Raw genomic sequence first — 16,917 nt, forward strand, 5'->3', positions numbered from 1 at the left:
CCATATACTCTTTGCCAGCTTCCCCTACCATTAACACCTTACCTAAACCACAGCACAGCTATTGAACACAGTCATTGACATTGGCACAATACTCTTAATTAGTCCGTACAAGTTATTCATGCCTCTGAGTTCCCAGCAATGTCCTTTTCTGGAGCAGAATTCAGTCCAGGATCCTATATTCCAGTTAACGTCCATGGCTTCTTGGTCAACTTGTGACACTTCCTCATTCTGTATGTCTTTCCTGACCTTGACACCCAGGAAGAAGTTAGACTAGTTCTTTCATAGACGGTCTCTCAACTTTGGGTTTCTCTGATGTTTTCTCATGGTTAGATTGAGATTGTGCTTTTGGGGCATGAAGAACACAGCAGTGGTGCTGTGCCCTCCTCGGCAGCTCAGGGAGAGGGCACAAGACGTCAGGGTGCCTGTTCAGTTTGGTCCCTGGATTGGGGTGGTACCTGCCTGGTTTCTCCCCTGTAAAGATACTATTTTTTTCCATTTGTGGTTAATACATATCTTATAAGCAGCTACCTTGACCTGTTTCAGAAGTACTCAACACATATTCGTAAAGATACTAGACCTGTTTCTTATCATAAATTTACCTGCTGATTTTAGGATCCATCAGTCATCCTTGTTGGCAACTATTATTGTAATGTTTGCCTATCAGTGATTTTCTGTTTTCTCAGTCTTCCTACATGTGGTAGTAGATCTTCTGCTGTAAAGGAGATCTGTCTTTTCCCTCGCCACCCCCAGTATTTATTCTTTCCATTATGCATTTATATCTGTGTGGAGCTATGAATATTTATTTTATTCTATGAGTATCTAATATCATCAAAATTTATTTTGTTGCTCAGATCATCAGAGCTTTGATCACGGGGCCATACTACCCATGGGTAAAACATGGTGGCTCTGGTTGGCACCATGCTGGCTCTGAGTCTTCATCCTGTTTAGAACTTCCTTAGCCGATCCTCCAGAATGGGTCCAGATCACTCTTTTCCACTGGAAAGCTTACTGTCCCATCACCTATTTGCCTGGGTTCCTGCATAGGGATGGCACTTCCTATCTCGCTGTCTTGCTGAATTTCTTCCCCAACAGCACTTCCAAAACTAACTTGGTTTTTCCTTGCACAGTGAAATTTGTTTAACCAAGTTTTAGCCACTGAGGATAATTTTCTGCTTAAAAGCTTTGACAGTTCCAAAATGAATCCTCAGACCGGTATGCGTTGTGTAAGAGATGATGCTGTTGTCACTGTCAGAATAAATTTACCTAGATTTCAGTATCTTTTCTCTCCTTTCAAACCCGCTATTTTATAAACATGAGCTGGAGATTGTGTCTCTTTCTTTCCCTCTGTCGGCGCAGCCAGCTTATTAAGGCCCTGTGTGAGCTCCCTGCTCTCATTGTTATCAATGACTGAAGCCCTTTCCTGTTGATATTTGCTGAGTGTGGAAGAATTCAGGCTCATGGGGAAGAACTGAGTTCACCAACTTTTACAAGGTCTAAAAACGGATACAGTATAAACAAGTTTTCCCAAGGAAGGAACAGGATCTCATTTGCTCAAAAAACCTTTCATAACTTTTAGGATAAGAACAGACAGCTTTTGGGGAACCGGAAAGAGGCCATCCCGGTTCTCATTTTGTTTGATCTTAAGCCCACAGTCCTTTTTCTCCCATCTCCGCTCAGGCTGCAGAAACCCATGTTATGTATCTGCACTCACTTCGATCCCACTGAAAGCCCTTCAATTGATTGAGTATGTGAACTCACAGATTAAGTCCTTTCGTTAACCTTCTTTGGAAAGCATTGTTTTTTGGTTTAGGGATTTTTTTGTTTTGGTTTTGTCTTTGTTTTTGTTGTTTGTTGTTTTTGTTTTGTTTTTTGTTTTTTTGTGTGTGCATTTTTGTTTTTGTTTGTTTGAGGGGGTGATCTACCTTAAAAACATTAAAGGCAGATTCTTAGCTTAGTCTTGGTTTCAGCAACTTTTCTTCTGTATTTTAAGAGTCTCGTGGAAATAACATAAAGCCTGAAGATAGATGCATTGCCTCCCAACTGTTGTTGATACAGGGGTAGAAGGATAGGTTTTGCCTTCAGGAAGTTTGTAGCCTACTGATGAGACGGACTTCTTTTTCTTTTTCTTTACTTTTTAAAAACGTACGCATGCAGACACATCTCTTACCTTAAAAGTAAAATGAATAATAATTCCCTCCAGGTAATATTAAGCTTTAATTCTGAAGGTCTAAGAAAGAGAACAGGATATAAAAAGGTTTTCTTGAAGCTTAAGCCTTCTTTTCTGCAATCTGAGATAAAACGTGTGTAATTACCATTTTTCATTGACCATCTCGTTTCCAAAAAGGAAATGGTGGAATATGAAGCTTAACTTAGTCTGATGACTTGTAGATTGAGATTTTTATTTTGCAATGTAGGTCAGCTAATATTCCTTCCAGCTTTATTCTACGTAGCAAAACATCGAACTGAATACAGTAGGATACCAAGCATCAAGGGACCATCTTGCAGGGAATGAGAAACCCCAGCTTTCCTGGCTTTAAGTGACTCCATTCTGTTTTTGTGGTTGAGCCCAGACTCTTCACATGGATCCTAAATCTGACCCCCGCTCACCTTTCTGGGCTCGTCTCCCAGGCACCATCGTACCACATAACAGGTCTTCTATGAATGTCTTTTAGGTCCCAATACTAGGCTTTGTCTTATGCTACTAATGGGAATTGAAGTAGACTTTTGAACAGGCAAGTGCAATTCAGTTGTGACCCGTGCTGCAGGAAGGTAAGGCAGGGCACTGAAAGCCCACGACAGCTAAGGGGAGTGCGACAGTAGGGTCAGGCACAGGGGGGTTAGGTCAGCTCTGGAAGGAAGGAGAAGACTTAGGAGTGTCCCCTTGAGTTCCTTCTTGATCAGTCTCTCCTCTGTGTAGAACAGCTCAGGGGGAAACAGAGAAAGATAGAGCACCACACTGGAGAAGTCTCTCTTATCAGATGAGAAAATGCGAACAGAGGGTAATAGCACTCTTCTGAAAGCAGCTGGTCCAGCGCCATTCACACCCAGGAGCTCAAGCGATGAGCTGTCATAATTGAAGAGGGCTGTCAAAAGCGGAAGGCCTCCTGGTGGATGCAGGTGTGATCATGACGAAAGCTTCAGAGGAGCAGCCGCCGTGACTGTGCACTTGCCTCATGGGTCCACTCCTCCCATCTACCAAGGACCCTGAAGTGAGCATTGTTACTGGCTGCATTTTACAGATGGGAAAACTGAGGTGTCAGGAGTTGGGCAAGCTGTGTGGCCAGGGATCAGAGCCCTACTCTCTGACTCTAGCCCACTGGCCCTGGCCTTCCTAGGATACTGCCGGCCTCACCAACGAAGGACATCTCAAGTAAGGGACAGCTGCTGTCACTATTGTTATCGTTACAGATTGGGCAGCCAGTGCGACCTTGTGCATCCTGGCCTTTAATTCAGTGCCTCTCCGGAAGTAGCTGGCAAAAACATTCGGTGACAGCCTCCTTCATGAAAGTGTCCAGGGACTGACATGGCCATCTCCTCTGGGTGCATCTCTGTCAGCAGAATCCCAAAGCTGTTCCTTTCTGAGCATGTTTTGGCCTCAGCACCTTTTAGTCTGAGATAACTTTCTTACCCTTTTTTCTCTGAAGATCTATTTATTCATTCATTCCTTCCCTCAACAAATATTTATTGAGTACCAGTTAAATGGCAGGCACATTCAAAATGCTAAAGGCACAGCAGTGAAAAAATTCAAACCAAACCAAACCAAAACAAAACAAAAATCAGTCTCTGTCCTCAAGGGACAAGTTGTCTCTGAAGAGCTAATATTCTAGAAAGACAAGTGGTGAACAAACGGGTACGTGATGCAATAGCAGTGGTGGGAGGAGGCAAATATGATGATTTTAGGAAGAAAAAATAAAGAGTTAGAGACAGGTTACGACAGAGGGCCTAACTTCAGACACTTGGATCGCCTGACAGAATATAAAAGTGAAGAAAACAGGTCTCTCAGAGCCACTGGAAGAAGGAGGTGATTGGTCTGTTCCTGTCTTATAAAGAAGGAGGAAGGTCATGCAGTCGTCACTCGGCAAGGACAGACGCAGAGCCTAGCTCTGTCTTACAAAGAAATCTCTGTCCGACTCTCGGTTTGTTTGGTGTTCCTGCAAGTGTCTGTGGTGTGGGAGGCGGATGGAGGCGGGGGCCCTTTCAAGGCCCCCTGTGGCCAGCACAGCAGGCACAATATTCACATCATCCCCAGCCAAAACCCCAGCCTAAACAGGCCCACAAGCAAGCCGACTTCCAAATCCCTGGCCATTTGGCTTCTGAATAGAAACTGACACACGGCAGCCCGCAGAGCAAGCGTCTAACCAGAGGAGAAACGCAGGCCCTGAGCGGACTGTCAGCTTGCCACCGCCTTGCAGAACAGACAGGAAGAATGCACGAATCAAAAAGAAAGGAAAGAGACCCAAAACAAGGACAATAACAAAGAGGGGTGGGGGAGAAAGGCTGAAGAGAGACAGGAGAGAAGGGCTTTGCTTTCCTGGGTTTCAGGGGAGTCGAATCTGAAAGCAGATCTAAAACTCAGGGGCGCTGCTTCTGGGAGAAGTGTCAACGGCTTTGCTGCTCTGTGGGGTTGGCAGCACATCAGAACAACAGCTGTGTTCCAGATGCTGACTTCCAGAGGGACGGCGCGCAAAACTGGGGAGGGGTGGGGAGTGGAGAGAGGCAAGCGTGGCTTCTCTTCAGAACCTTCGAGACAAATTAAAAAAAACACTGCAAGGGCCTGGGAGTGTAGGCTGGCTTCCACCAGTGAGAAGACTTTGGGGAAAGGCGGCGGAAGGGGAGTTGGAAAGAAGATCAAGTTGTTCCCAATAAAGACATTTCTTAGAAAAGAGGCAGTCAGTGTGGGGGTGGCGATTGTGCGGTGGTGGGGCTTGGTGTGCCTGGCCTGGAAAGCAGCCTGAGGGCGTGACAGGGACTTGGTTTGATTGAATAATTCTGTTGTGTGAGCATCTGCCTTGGGTTGGGTGCCTTAGGCCCTGGAACAAACAATTGAGCCTAAATAGTTTATTTGGGAAGTGATCTCAGGAAATGCTAGTAAGGGAACGGGAAGTGAGTCAGGAAAGGGAAGGAGGCCAAGAAATGGCATGTTATGAAGCAGGACACCACTGCAGACAGCTGGAGCTCAGTCCTGCCGGGGACCCCGGGTGCAGTCAGACACACCTTGATCTTGGCATCACACCACCTGGCTCACGAGGAAGCTGGGGGCTTACCCTCCGAGCCCCCTCCATCTTGGGTGGAGGGTAACTCCTGGGGTAGTTTCGGAGGATGAACACAAGCTGCCCAGCCTGTCCCACATGGAGTTGGGCCAGCAAGCATGAAAAGTTGTGTGGCCAGCGGTCTTCTGGGAGTAGACTGAGTAATGTTGGGGAGCCCACTCACCCCTTAATTGGCTTGCTCTCCAGCTCTTCCTAGAAGGGAGGCCTGAGCCTGGGCTTTGTTTGATCAAATGCACAAAGAGGACTCTAGAAAAATGTGCACGAACTTCTTTGCCAACCCTGTCCTGATCTGGTGCTCACAGACCAAGTTGTGAGAGGCTCATTTTTCCCCACCCCCATCCCCACCCCCACCATCCCACTTGTTTCCATAAACCCAAAGTGGACGACTGTTTGGGTTTAATGTCAGTACATAATAGTAGTTAAGGAGAGGGCTGCTCTTAGTAATCAGTGCTTTTTTTGCATAACTCGTTTAGAAATTACAAACCATCACTATCCACTGGTTCCGTAAGCTTCCCCTTCTCAGAGTCATGCGGTGTGCAGGGCTGGCCAGGGCAGGGAGGAACACATTTGTCACATCTGTGACAGGCGTGTTCCCACCTGGGGCTGCCCCAGCTGGGCTTGTTCTGGCTGGGGGAGAAAGAGCTCACTGCAGTGCTTGAGGAGAGAGGAGAAAGCATGCAAGGCTTCCTAAAAAGGCAAAACCATTTTCAGAGTTACCAGTAATCTAGCGTGCAATTCTGAGTGTTCTTCCCGGAATCCAGTGCACGCTCTGGCCTCTCTTTTCTCAACTGTAAAATGAAGTGTTGGATCACATCTTCGGAGACTCTTCTTCGATATTCCCTGTCTGACTCATTTGTAATGCTTCAAGTGTGCTTAATAACTTGTATTCACTTCCTCTGTCAAGATGCAACTCCTATTTCTTCCTTGCAAAAACATTTACAGCAGTGCCGCTCCAAGCCGGTTCCGTGGAAGGTGCTGGTTCTCGGATGGGTCGTTCCCGGTTTGTGACATGATGAGGACAGAGCGGGTGTTTTGTGACTTTAAGAGCAGTTTGGTGTTGCCCATGACACCCGAGTAGCTTTCATTTGTCTTGTGATTTGTTTCCGTGGTGTTTTACTCAAGCTTCAGTCTCCAGTGAACTGGGGAGTGAAACACCTCATCTTTTATAAAAATACAGATTGAGAAGGGCTCATCGTAAACAGTAAGGGGAAATTTTAAGTCACCTTTAATCCCAGCAGTCAACCTAAGCCAGTTTTGTGCAACTAGGAATGAGGATTGGGAGAAAGATTTGCTTTTGCCGTATCTGTCTATTTAGTAATTTTGGAGTCTTAATCACATGCACTTTTTTCCTTTTCTTTTTTTAAAAAATATTTTATTTATTTATTTGAAAGAGAGGGAGATAGAGATAGTGAGAGAGAGAGCAGAGCACAAATCAGGAGGAGAGGGAGAAGCAGCATCCCTCGAGCAGGGCGTCCAATGTTGGGGCTGGATCCCAGGACCCCAGGATCACAACCTGAGCCAAAGGCAGATGCTTAACCGACTGAGCCACCCAGGTGCCCCTCACGTGCATTTTCTAAAATAAAAATACTTCAAGCACCAACATGAAAAATAAATAGATAAAGATAATGGATAAGTAGGGATAAAAGATATGGAATCGGGGCCCAGCAGTTTTTCCAGAGTGGTTGAAACGTCTCAGCCTCTAGATGCTTGAAACCATGGGAGAAAGTGGGAGCTAAAACTAGTCCCTGGTTTGGCTTGTCACTCGCTCTGCTCGATACCTCAGGACCATCCTGGTATCTGTGCTTGATATCCCGTCCCCGGGAGGACCATCGGTGCCCACCCGGCTAGCAGAGACCTCCTGCCCTCAAACCCCTGCCTGGAATTAAGGCCTCCACCCGGGTGTCTGTGGCCACCTCCTTCCGCTGGAGACAAAGCAGATGTACTCCGTATCCTGAGGGCCTCTGGGCAGACCTGAGGAGCAGTTAGCACAAGGCCCTCCAGGAAGAAGAGGTCTCCAGCATAATGTCTGTCAGCAGTTAAACTCCGCATTGGGGTGGAGGTCTGAGAATGACATTGCCTTCACAGCCACAAAAGGGGGGCGGGGAGGCATTACTGGCTGACGGTGGTTTTCATGCTGCCACAATCAGATATTAAAGCTGGTGACAGAGAGGCACTGCCAAGCATAGGTCATCATTCTAGAGCATGACTAAAAAAATAGGTGGGAACAGTATGCTTAAACTGTGGGCAAAGAGCAAAGAAAGAAGAATTGTAAAAATCCACAGTAAGACCAAAAAAAGACAAAAATTAGCTGTCTTGGAAAATATGTATTATATAAGTATGACATCCTCCGGGAGTTGAAGAAAGGTCAGCTTAAAACATGCATATGTTTTATTTTTTTTAATTTTTTATTTTTTTAAGAAAGAGAAAGAGCACAGGGGAGGGAGTGGAAGAGGGAGAGGGAGAGAGAGAATCATAATCAGGTGCCATGCCCAGCACAGAGCCCAATGTGGGGCTCTGTCTCAGGACCCTGAGATCATGACCTGGGCCGAAATCAAGAGTTGGACGCTTGACCAACTGAACTACCCAGGCACCCCTCTTTTTCTCTTTTTACTTTTTTTAAACGTGCATGCGCTTTAAGTCTCCATCTTGGTTCCTCACCTGAAAGACTACTTCACTGTTCAGGAATTGGGGTATGCCTGTTTGGGCCACATGATGCTCACCCAGACTTGTCTAATTTGAACTTAGAAAGAGACTCATGGATTCACATTCTCCCAGCTTGGCTCAGGGCCAGCTGCTTTCAGGCTGTCCTTGACCTCCCTTCCCTACGAACTCTCCCACAAGTCACATAATGGAAACAGACCTCATACCCCTTAGGGATACTAGAGAATCTCACAACTTCCCAATGTTTTAGGAAAAGTAGGAAGTAATCCAGTTAAAATTCTCTTTGCTCTGGTGAAGGACTGTCGTCTTTGTCTTCTTTTCCAAAGGAGCGTTCATGACTTTTCCTTTACCCGTCCCTGATGTCCTATGCATCTCTTGAGTGCTCTCCCATTCCCCATGGAAACCTGCTTTGGTCCCCACAGAACTTACAAAATTAGACACTGTGGTTTATGTGACTTTGAAGATTAAGACTAGAAATGAAATAAATTGGCCCTGGGTTATAACCTCAACTATGAAGATGGTTTCCTTTGTTGTGAAGGAATCTCAGCCATGAGATCGACACCTGGGATTGATTCTGATCCTGCCATTTTCCTTCCCTGACCATGGTCATCCCCTGCCCCTTTCTGAGCACTGTGCTGTGAGGATCACTGATGGGTTAGTACATTCAGTTTCTCAAGAAGAAGCCCTAGCAAGTCTTCCTCAGGGTGGCTTTGCAGCTAGGGTCAGAGGGGGCAGTTTCACTGAGAGATTGACCTAAAGAGAAAGCACTTCCTTGGCAGCTGTCTTAGGCCAGCTTTACTAGAACTAGTCTGACACAAAGATTTTTTTTTTAATTTTATTTATTTATTTTGACAGAGAGAGATCACAAGTAGGCAGAGAGGCAGCAGAGAGAGAAGGGGAAGCAGGCTTCCCGCTGAGCAGAGAGCCCGATGTGGGGCTCGATCCCAGGACCTTGAGACCATGACCTGAGCTGAAGGCAGAGGCTTTAACCCACTGAGCCACCCAGGCGCCCCTGACACAAAGATTTTTGTGCAATGGTTCATTGAGAATAGGTCTCAAAGGAAGGGAGTAAGAGAAGCAGGGATGGGAGAAGCTCAGCAAACCTGTAGTTTCAAGAGTTCTAGCCTTGGCCTGATCTCATGGGGGAATTCTAGAGGGTGAATTGCCCCACAGTCCTCTCCCTGCAGAGGCAAAGGGTTAGACTATGAAAACCCCCACATAAATTTATTGTTGGCTGCAGGGTACTGTGGGGATGAGACTTTCTGGAAATCTCCAGGCCTAGCAGCAGTCCTCCAGAGAGGACAAAGGTGTGAGCCCTCAGAACTCAACACCTGTGGCAGCTGGGTTCTGGCGCTGCTGGCCGGGTAAAGGGATCTGGGCAGGGAGCCAGTGACACCAGCTATGGCAGCCAAAACAGCTGGAAATGGACACTCTGTGGACTGATAGATTATCTAAAGAGCACTTTATATCCTATACAAATCCTATCCCATTATACTGTATTAGAATATACATACCTCAAGTCAGTGTGCTAAGAGGTCATCATATTGTTCGATTAGATTGGATTACAAGATAAGTCTGCAGAGGAATATGGAGGTCATCCAATTCAGCCCCTTCCATTTATAGAAGAGAGGGGTTAGGTCAGAGTCAGCTGTACTGAGAACCAGCTCTGATTGCCAGTCCTCTGCTTTTGTTTGGATTCAACCCAACTCCTATCTAGTGAATGCCTGCTGTGTATATGGCACACTTTTAAGCACTGAGTGGGGAATTGGAAGACCCTAGACTCAGCCTCTGCCTTGGACCTTACAAATTTAAAGTCTATAGAAGATAAGGGAATGTAAGGAAGAAAGAAGAATATTATGCTGATCAAAGTTCCACTCTCACCCCTAGAACAGTGAGGAGGAAGCGTTATGGCACTCAAGGACAAAAGTAGACACACAGAAGGATGGTTTGTGCTTGTCTCAATGTGATGCAAGGCCTTCATCTCAAATCTCCTGAGAAAAGACGATATCCTGGTTGCTCTTCTACTTGGGTGTGGGAGTGGGAGTATCACAAAGATGAATATGCAAAGGGGGGTTCTGGGAAAGGAGAGAAAACAAATAAACCAATAAGAATAGGCCATCCCGGGGCTCCTGGGTAACTCAGTTGGTTGAGCAACTGTCTTCGGCTCAGGTCATGATCCCGGACTTCCAGGATCGAGTCCCGCATCAGGCTCCCAGCTCTTTGGGGAGTCTGCTTCTCCCTCTGACCTTCTCCTCTCTCATGCTCTCTGTTTATATTAAACCTGTTTATATACTGGGGACCTTCACTAGGCTACCAATCATCGTAATGTGTAGGATTTTTCTACCTCCCAAGAACCAGTTTTGTCCCCCTTGGAGCAGTATCACCCCACTAAGAATGCCTGCATTAAAATGTAACCTCAGGGGGGGCCTGAGTGACTCAGTCCGTTTAGCACCTAAGTCTTCATTTCGGCCCAGTTTGTGATCTCAGGGTTGTGGGATCAAGCCCCAGGCTGGCTCTGAGCTCAACATGGAGTCTGCTTGTCCCACTCCCTCTGCTCCTCCCCCGACCTGTGCTCTTTCTCTCTCTCTCACTGTGTCTAAAATAATCAATTAATTAATTTAAGAAATAAATGAAATGAAAGCTCAGTGACCTTGTTGGTCTTGTTCTTCTCTGTCCCCAGCTGTTAGCACAGTCCCTAGCTCATAATAAGCCCCTGACGATTATCTGTCGAATATCTCTCAAGCTCTTTCCACAACCATTCCTTCCTTCTTATTTTAATCCACCGTTCTTAAAAATTGCTCTCAGAGTAATCAGAGATATATTTTGATGCTCAGTGCCTCAGGCTTCTCAGCCAGAGCTCTCAGCCTGCTCAGGTCCCCAGCTGCACATGCCTTTCTCAATGGCCCCGTGTTCACCTGCTCTCTTTAACAGAAGTGAAAGATTACGAGCCTCCATTTGGTTCCAAGGTTCGGGAGCATCCCTGTGTTGAGAGCATGAAAGACAACGTTCTGAGAGACCGAGGGCGACCAGAAATTCCCAGCTCCTGGCTCAACCACCAGGTAAGGAACGGCTGTTAGGAGGGGAGAATAAGATTTCTCTGAAGTAGCCTCTAAGAGAGGAGAGGATTGTAGGATATTGGGCTTTAATCTGGGTCCCTTTGTGTTCTAGGGTCCTCTTAGGTTTTGTTTATAAGGAAAATTTCAGTCAAATGGTATAGACTTGTTCTGAGTTCCAAGCAGCAGGTAGACACGGCATTCAAAGACGGCTCTCAGATAATCATTTGAGGGGTATCTGTCCCACTTTGCAAGCCCGCTTGTTTCTGGGTTGAAATATTTTGTTTGCAGGCTCTGCCCCTCACCCCGTAGACTTTACATAGAGTGTTTGTGATTTGTTGCCTTCTGGGTTCCAGATATTTTCTCTTGGGAATCTTCAGCTCTAGAAGGAAATACTTAGCAAGTGAGAAGTAAGCAGAGTTTGTCAGCCAGCTGGACTGGGGGGCCCATTGCCTTGTGCTCAGGGCCATATTGGGTTGGGTGCACAGAGTTTGCAAAGATGAGGCCGGTTCAGGAAAGAAGAGAGCCAAGAGAATTAAGAAAGTGCAAGTGAACAAACAGGAAATGTGTCTGTGGGGCACATCTTCCTGGCTGCTGCTTTTTTTGCTTTCAAGAGATGGTAGGTTGGCCATTTCTGGAAGGATAGCGGCTCTGGACTTAACAGGACGAGGGAGAACTATCCAGATTCTTTGTCTGGGGGCATTTCGAGGAGGGCAGTGGTCAGAGAAAAAGAAGAAAGTGGCGGGTGGCGGGGCCGAGAGGGCCATGTAACATACCCAGGAGAGCATGAAGGAGGAATGAGAGAGAACAGTGCACTCCCATCTCACCGACAGAGCTGATCTTTCTACGGAGTAAATAGTTTTATTGCCTCCTTGGGAAGAATTCCCTTATCCAGTGAAGGCTGGGGCAAAGTCTTAGGTTTTCCTCAGGGCCAGGCAAATTGAGATAAGAAACAGAAACAACAAATCACGCGCAATCAGGAAGACAGATGGAGCAGGAAGCCCGGTCTGTGCCAATCCTGGCCTGGAGCCACTTCAGCAGACAGACCCTAATAAAGTCAGCGGAGAGAGCGTGAACCAGGCCATTGCGGCCCAGGGCTTCCCCTGGGGTTTTGGGCAAAGCCTCTCTGACTGAAAAGGCAAGTCTGTTCTGTGTTACCTCTGAAATCAGAAGGCACCGGTGTTATTTCTCTCAGATTCTGTTGCCTCCTCCGCTGTACAGTTCTAGTAATGAAGCCATTATTCATGATGATAAAATTCTGGAAAGAATTTGCATAATACATTTTTTCTCTTAATGAGATTTGTTGCCCTATTGATTTCAAGTTAATGCTTAATATTTAATTTAATTTACTGCCTGTAATTACAGTGCCAGAGTAAAATAAATGTTACTTGTGTACCAACAATACCACTCCACTCTTAACAGGCCATCAATCAATACCATCAATTAGGTGAATTATACAATTAATTCAACATCATGAATTCACTCACAGGTTGGGAAGGGAGGGAGAGGCTCCTAGGTGTGTTGGGAAAGTTATTGGTAGTAGATGTTGGACGGAAAAGTTCTGGGATGTATCCGGTCTGCCCGGGCCACTCTGGGGAAAGATCACCAGTGACCAGACCAGCCTCTAACTGCCGGGAGCAGGCTCTAGTTCTTCCCATCAATTTAACCCCTGCCTGCTTTATTGCCAAAAAAGGGTTTGAAAGGATAAAAAGTATTTGCAATGCAAAATAAAAATGACAGCCCTGAGAGACAACCCTTGCCACCATACTGGGCAGCATTTTCTTGATGGGCCTTTGAATGGGACCTTCGTGGGCTTGGACGAAACCCTCTGACATAGCCTAGAATCTAGCCCAGCTGACCTACAAGGCAGCTGCTTCTTCAGTGCAGCCTGATGTTGCTGGGGGTGGGGGGGTGGGACGTGGGGCCCAGGGGACCATCCTTGGCAACTGCTGGAAGCCGTCCACAGAACCGGTGACTTTCCAAAATGAAATCAGACTAAAGCCTAGACTTGACTCTGATTGCGGTATTCGGTGCTGTTTAAACAGAAATGTGTCTAGGATTCCAACTACAAGGTACTCTAGAAAGGTAAAACCACAGAGACATTAAGATCCGTGGTCTCCAGGGGCTCAGGGAGGGAGGAAGAAGGGGTGGTGGGGGCACAGATGATTTTTAGGGCAGGGAACTTACTCTCTGGGGTACGGTAAGGGTGCATGCATGTCATCGCACGTTTGTCAGAACCCCTAACACGTTCCCCACTACAAACTGTGGACTGTGGTTGGTAGGGATGTGTCCGTGTTGGTTCATTGCTTGCAACAAATACACCACACGGATGCGAGATGTCCGTGGTGGGGGAGGAGGTATGTGGACACCCTCTGTGCTTTCCACTCGGTTTTGCTGTGAACCTAAAACCACCTGAAACAAAAAAGCCCAAAAGTGCCCTAAAAAAGAGGTAAGGGTGACAAGATATTGAGGGGGTGACAGGATATTGAGGGCCATTCTTCAGGGGAGTTTTCCAGCATTGGGATGCTTCTGTACCCCAGAGGCCTCCAGGAGAGGTCTTGTCTCGATCAAACGTGCTGGCTCTCCATTTCACGACTTGCCGTGATCAGATGGTGCCCGGGAGCAAATGGGTGCAGCAGCTCAGGGTGTCTGTGCCTTCTCTCCCAACCGCAGGGCATCCAGATGGTGTGCGAGACTCTGACCGAGTGTTGGGACCACGACCCTGAGGCCCGGCTCACTGCCCAGTGCGTGGCGGAGCGCTTCAGCGAACTGGAGTACCTGGACAGGCTCTCAGGGAGGAGCTGCTCCGAGGAGAAGATTCCGGAAGATGGCTCGCTGAACACTACCAAATAGCTCTTCTGGGGGCAGGCTGGCCTACGTCTGAAGAGGCTGCCCCTGTCACCAAAGAACAAGAGGCAGCAGGAGGCTGTCCCTGAACCTGAACCAATGCTTCCTGGAAGCCCGGGGGTCACTGCCCTCCCTATAAGCTGGTGGGGCTGAGCAGAACCACCAGCAGCGGGGAGTGGGTGACATGAAGCATTCTATGCCTTTGACTTTGTCATAGGATAAGCTGTGTTAGCACTTCCTCAGGAAATGAGATAGCCAATAACATTTGCACTTTATTAATGCCTGTATATAAATATGGAATAGCTATGTTTTATATATATCTATATATGTCTATATCTATATATATACAGCCATACTCTGGAAGGAGACAAGGAAAATAAAATCAAATATCCCAGGAAACTGGTTTGTTTGGAGAGCTCTGGAACCAGGCACAGAAGGAAGGGATCCGTGACAGCATTAGCACTTGACAATCAACGTGGGCGCTGGTGTTCAGCCTGCACGAGGTGGGGGCTCTGCCTTAGGAGAGGGGCTCCGCGGCTCAGAGCCCGCCGTGGCCACGCCACGCTGGCTTTTGCAAAATAGTCTTTTCTGGCTATGGAGCCAATTAGCGTCCCACTGTTTGGGGACCAGATCCTGGGGTTCCGGTGTGCCCCTGCGTGTTCCTGGACTTTTCACTTGAGCTTCAAGCCCACATCTGGTTTGTGAGCCACTTTCCTCAACCAGCTCAGAAACCCTATCCCATCTTTGAGAGTTGAAAATTGCGAGCCCAGTTTTTCACCTTCGCAGGCGTCACAGGCATAAAAATCAGGACAAATTTCCCCACTTAGGAAATCATCACGTATTCTACTAAGGAGAGATCACTCTTTCTTTTCTTTAAGCCCCACCCTCTACCCCCTACCCCCTAACCCCCTGCCCCCATACCTATGTTACTATATTCCCATGCTACTATAAAAATGTGTTCCCTTTCCTTAAAGAGAACAAATCTCCCCCCTGGGGTTCATGGTGTTCGGTTTTTCATCAGGCTTGGTTCGAGTCTCTAGCTTTCTATGCAAACACCCGTGGGTTCCATCTGTCTGGACTCCAGAATGCTCAGGTACATTTTGGCCTCGTCAGGAGGATTTGAGCCGCACAGCATTGCCGTGGTCAGAACTGTTTCCTCAGGCACTCTGAACATGTGTTTTGCTTGGCCAGCACGGCATTTGACAAAATTGAGCCACTTCTTAAATATTTGGAGATTTTGAAAAAAAAAAAAATCTGGATCTCGCAAGTGAGGATAGATAGCAGATGGTTTCCATGATTCCCCAGTCCACATCATTCACAAAACGAAGGTGTAGACACACTTACAAAGCTGCTTTACTTCTTGATGTAAACATTTGCCTTTTCCATTGCCCACCCCCGTCTGGGTATTAAATCCACCCCAAACCAAGGCTTCTTGTAAGAAATGTACTTTCCTTCAGCCCTTCTCTGGCTCTATGAGCTTGAGTCCCTCCCTCTTCCTGGTCTGGTGTTAGATTTGAAGTTGGTCTTTTTTCAGACTGAAGGGGACCCCCTCTAAGCGGTCCCAGGTAAGCCAAATCTGTTTTTGTCTATATATTAAGAGCTTTGCCTCTCCCCCCGCATTAGGGAGGGAAGCTCTTACCGAGAAGGTTTTGCCACGGTTCTCTTTCTCGCCACCATACCATCCCTTTGCAGGATTTGCCGGCAAGGACTTGAATGTGGGATACAGGAGTCCCATTTGCAGTTAGGAAGTCTGTGTCCATGTGGGCAAGAACAAAGAATGAGCTTTAATACTCCATAGGAACTTGTTAACCCACAAACAAGTGTTAATGCTGCCAAAAAAAAAAAAAAAAAGTCTCTTTTTCTAAAATGTTTTCGAAGCTACCTATTTTCAGCCAAATAGGAATACAAGAGAGGACTGGCAATGAGTAAGTAGACGAGTTCCATTTGGATTCTGGAAGATCTCATCTCATTGAGGTTTTAGCAGATACGTGGAGATTTGGGATTAGGTGAACCTTGGAGGCACCGTGCTCAGTGGGCGTGAGCTGAGAGAGTTCGGGACAGTACCCAGGAAGTGCCCGGAAGTTCCATGCACCTTAGGGCTCGCGGATGCTGTCCCAATAGCTGTTGCTCATTGACCTCTAGTGGTGAATTTCTAGAATACTGGTCCATTAATGGGATTTTCCAAGATTCAAAAGAGCTTTCTCATTTCTGGGTGGTCATCAGCATAAACTGGAATGTAGTGTCAGATGATACTGTGGCTTGTTTTATTTCTTTTTTCTGTGTCAAGAAAAAGACCAAGGAATAACATTCTGTAGTTCCTAAAAATACTGATTTTTTTTTTACTACTATAAAGAAAGGGAAAGTTTTATTCTTTTATGGAACACTTCAGCAGTACTCATGTATTAAAATAGGAATGTGAATGCTATATACTCTTCTTATATCAAATGTCTCAAGCACTTATTTTCATTCTATGCATTGTTTGTCTTTTATATAAATAAAATGTTTATTAGATGGAATAAAGCAAAAATACTCAGGTCAGCTTCCTGCCTCCTGATCCTATTTATCATAATTAAGCCATTTAAACTCATTTGGTTATTCTACAGTTTATGCTGGAAAAGTCACAGGACAGATTGTCTCCACATTTCCCATATTCATTGTCTCCATCAGCTGACAGTCTCAAGTCTTTAAAAAAAAAAATTGCAAAAGATCCATAATATGAGATGTACTAGTTGTGATTGGTGGCCTGGGCATGGAGTCTGTATGTCTTGCAGCCACCATCTTTCCTGTCCCAGGAACCGTTTCCATCCACATGACTGGCACAGCCAACGTTCACTGTTGCTCCTTCTTATATCTTCTTCTTCCTTCATATAGCAGGCTGTTAACTGTATCTTTTTGACTTCTGTTGTGTGTCATGGTTCCTCCCTCTTCCTTTTAGTTAACCTGCATCTACCTGTTTTGTAATCCTGCTTCTTCTAAGTAATCAACTGAGTTCCAAATAGTTAAGATTATACATATTTAAAGTAATAGTGCGGAGGTTTAGAAACAGCACTGCTGACATTCTGCATTGGATAATTCTTTGTTTGGGG

The 16,917-nt window shown here is 46.3% G+C and overlaps 1 protein-coding gene across 3 annotated transcripts in view; it reads left to right on the top strand.

The window, feature by feature from the left end:
• Window positions 1-14,388, top strand: part of TGFBR2 (transforming growth factor beta receptor 2) — an 85,595-nt gene extending 71,207 nt beyond the window's left edge. For 2 of the 3 annotated variants that reach the window (XM_032861028.1, XM_032861029.1), the window contains 2 exons: window positions 10,863-10,990; window positions 13,658-14,387. In XM_032861028.1, coding sequence (XP_032716919.1) covers window positions 10,863-10,990; window positions 13,658-13,837 — 308 coding nt within the window. In that variant the 3' untranslated portion in view covers window positions 13,838-14,387. Of the gene's footprint in view, window positions 1-10,862; window positions 10,991-13,657 lie in introns of all 3 variants that reach the window. The other variant, XM_032861027.1, reaches the window with a different exon arrangement.
• Window positions 14,389-16,917: the final 2,529 nt, after the last annotated feature.

Source organism: Lontra canadensis, unplaced genomic scaffold, assembly GCF_010015895.1.
Source record: "Lontra canadensis isolate GAN:19392208 unplaced genomic scaffold, GSC_riverotter_1.0 scaffold20, whole genome shotgun sequence".
NCBI lineage: Eukaryota > Metazoa > Chordata > Mammalia > Carnivora > Mustelidae > Lontra > Lontra canadensis.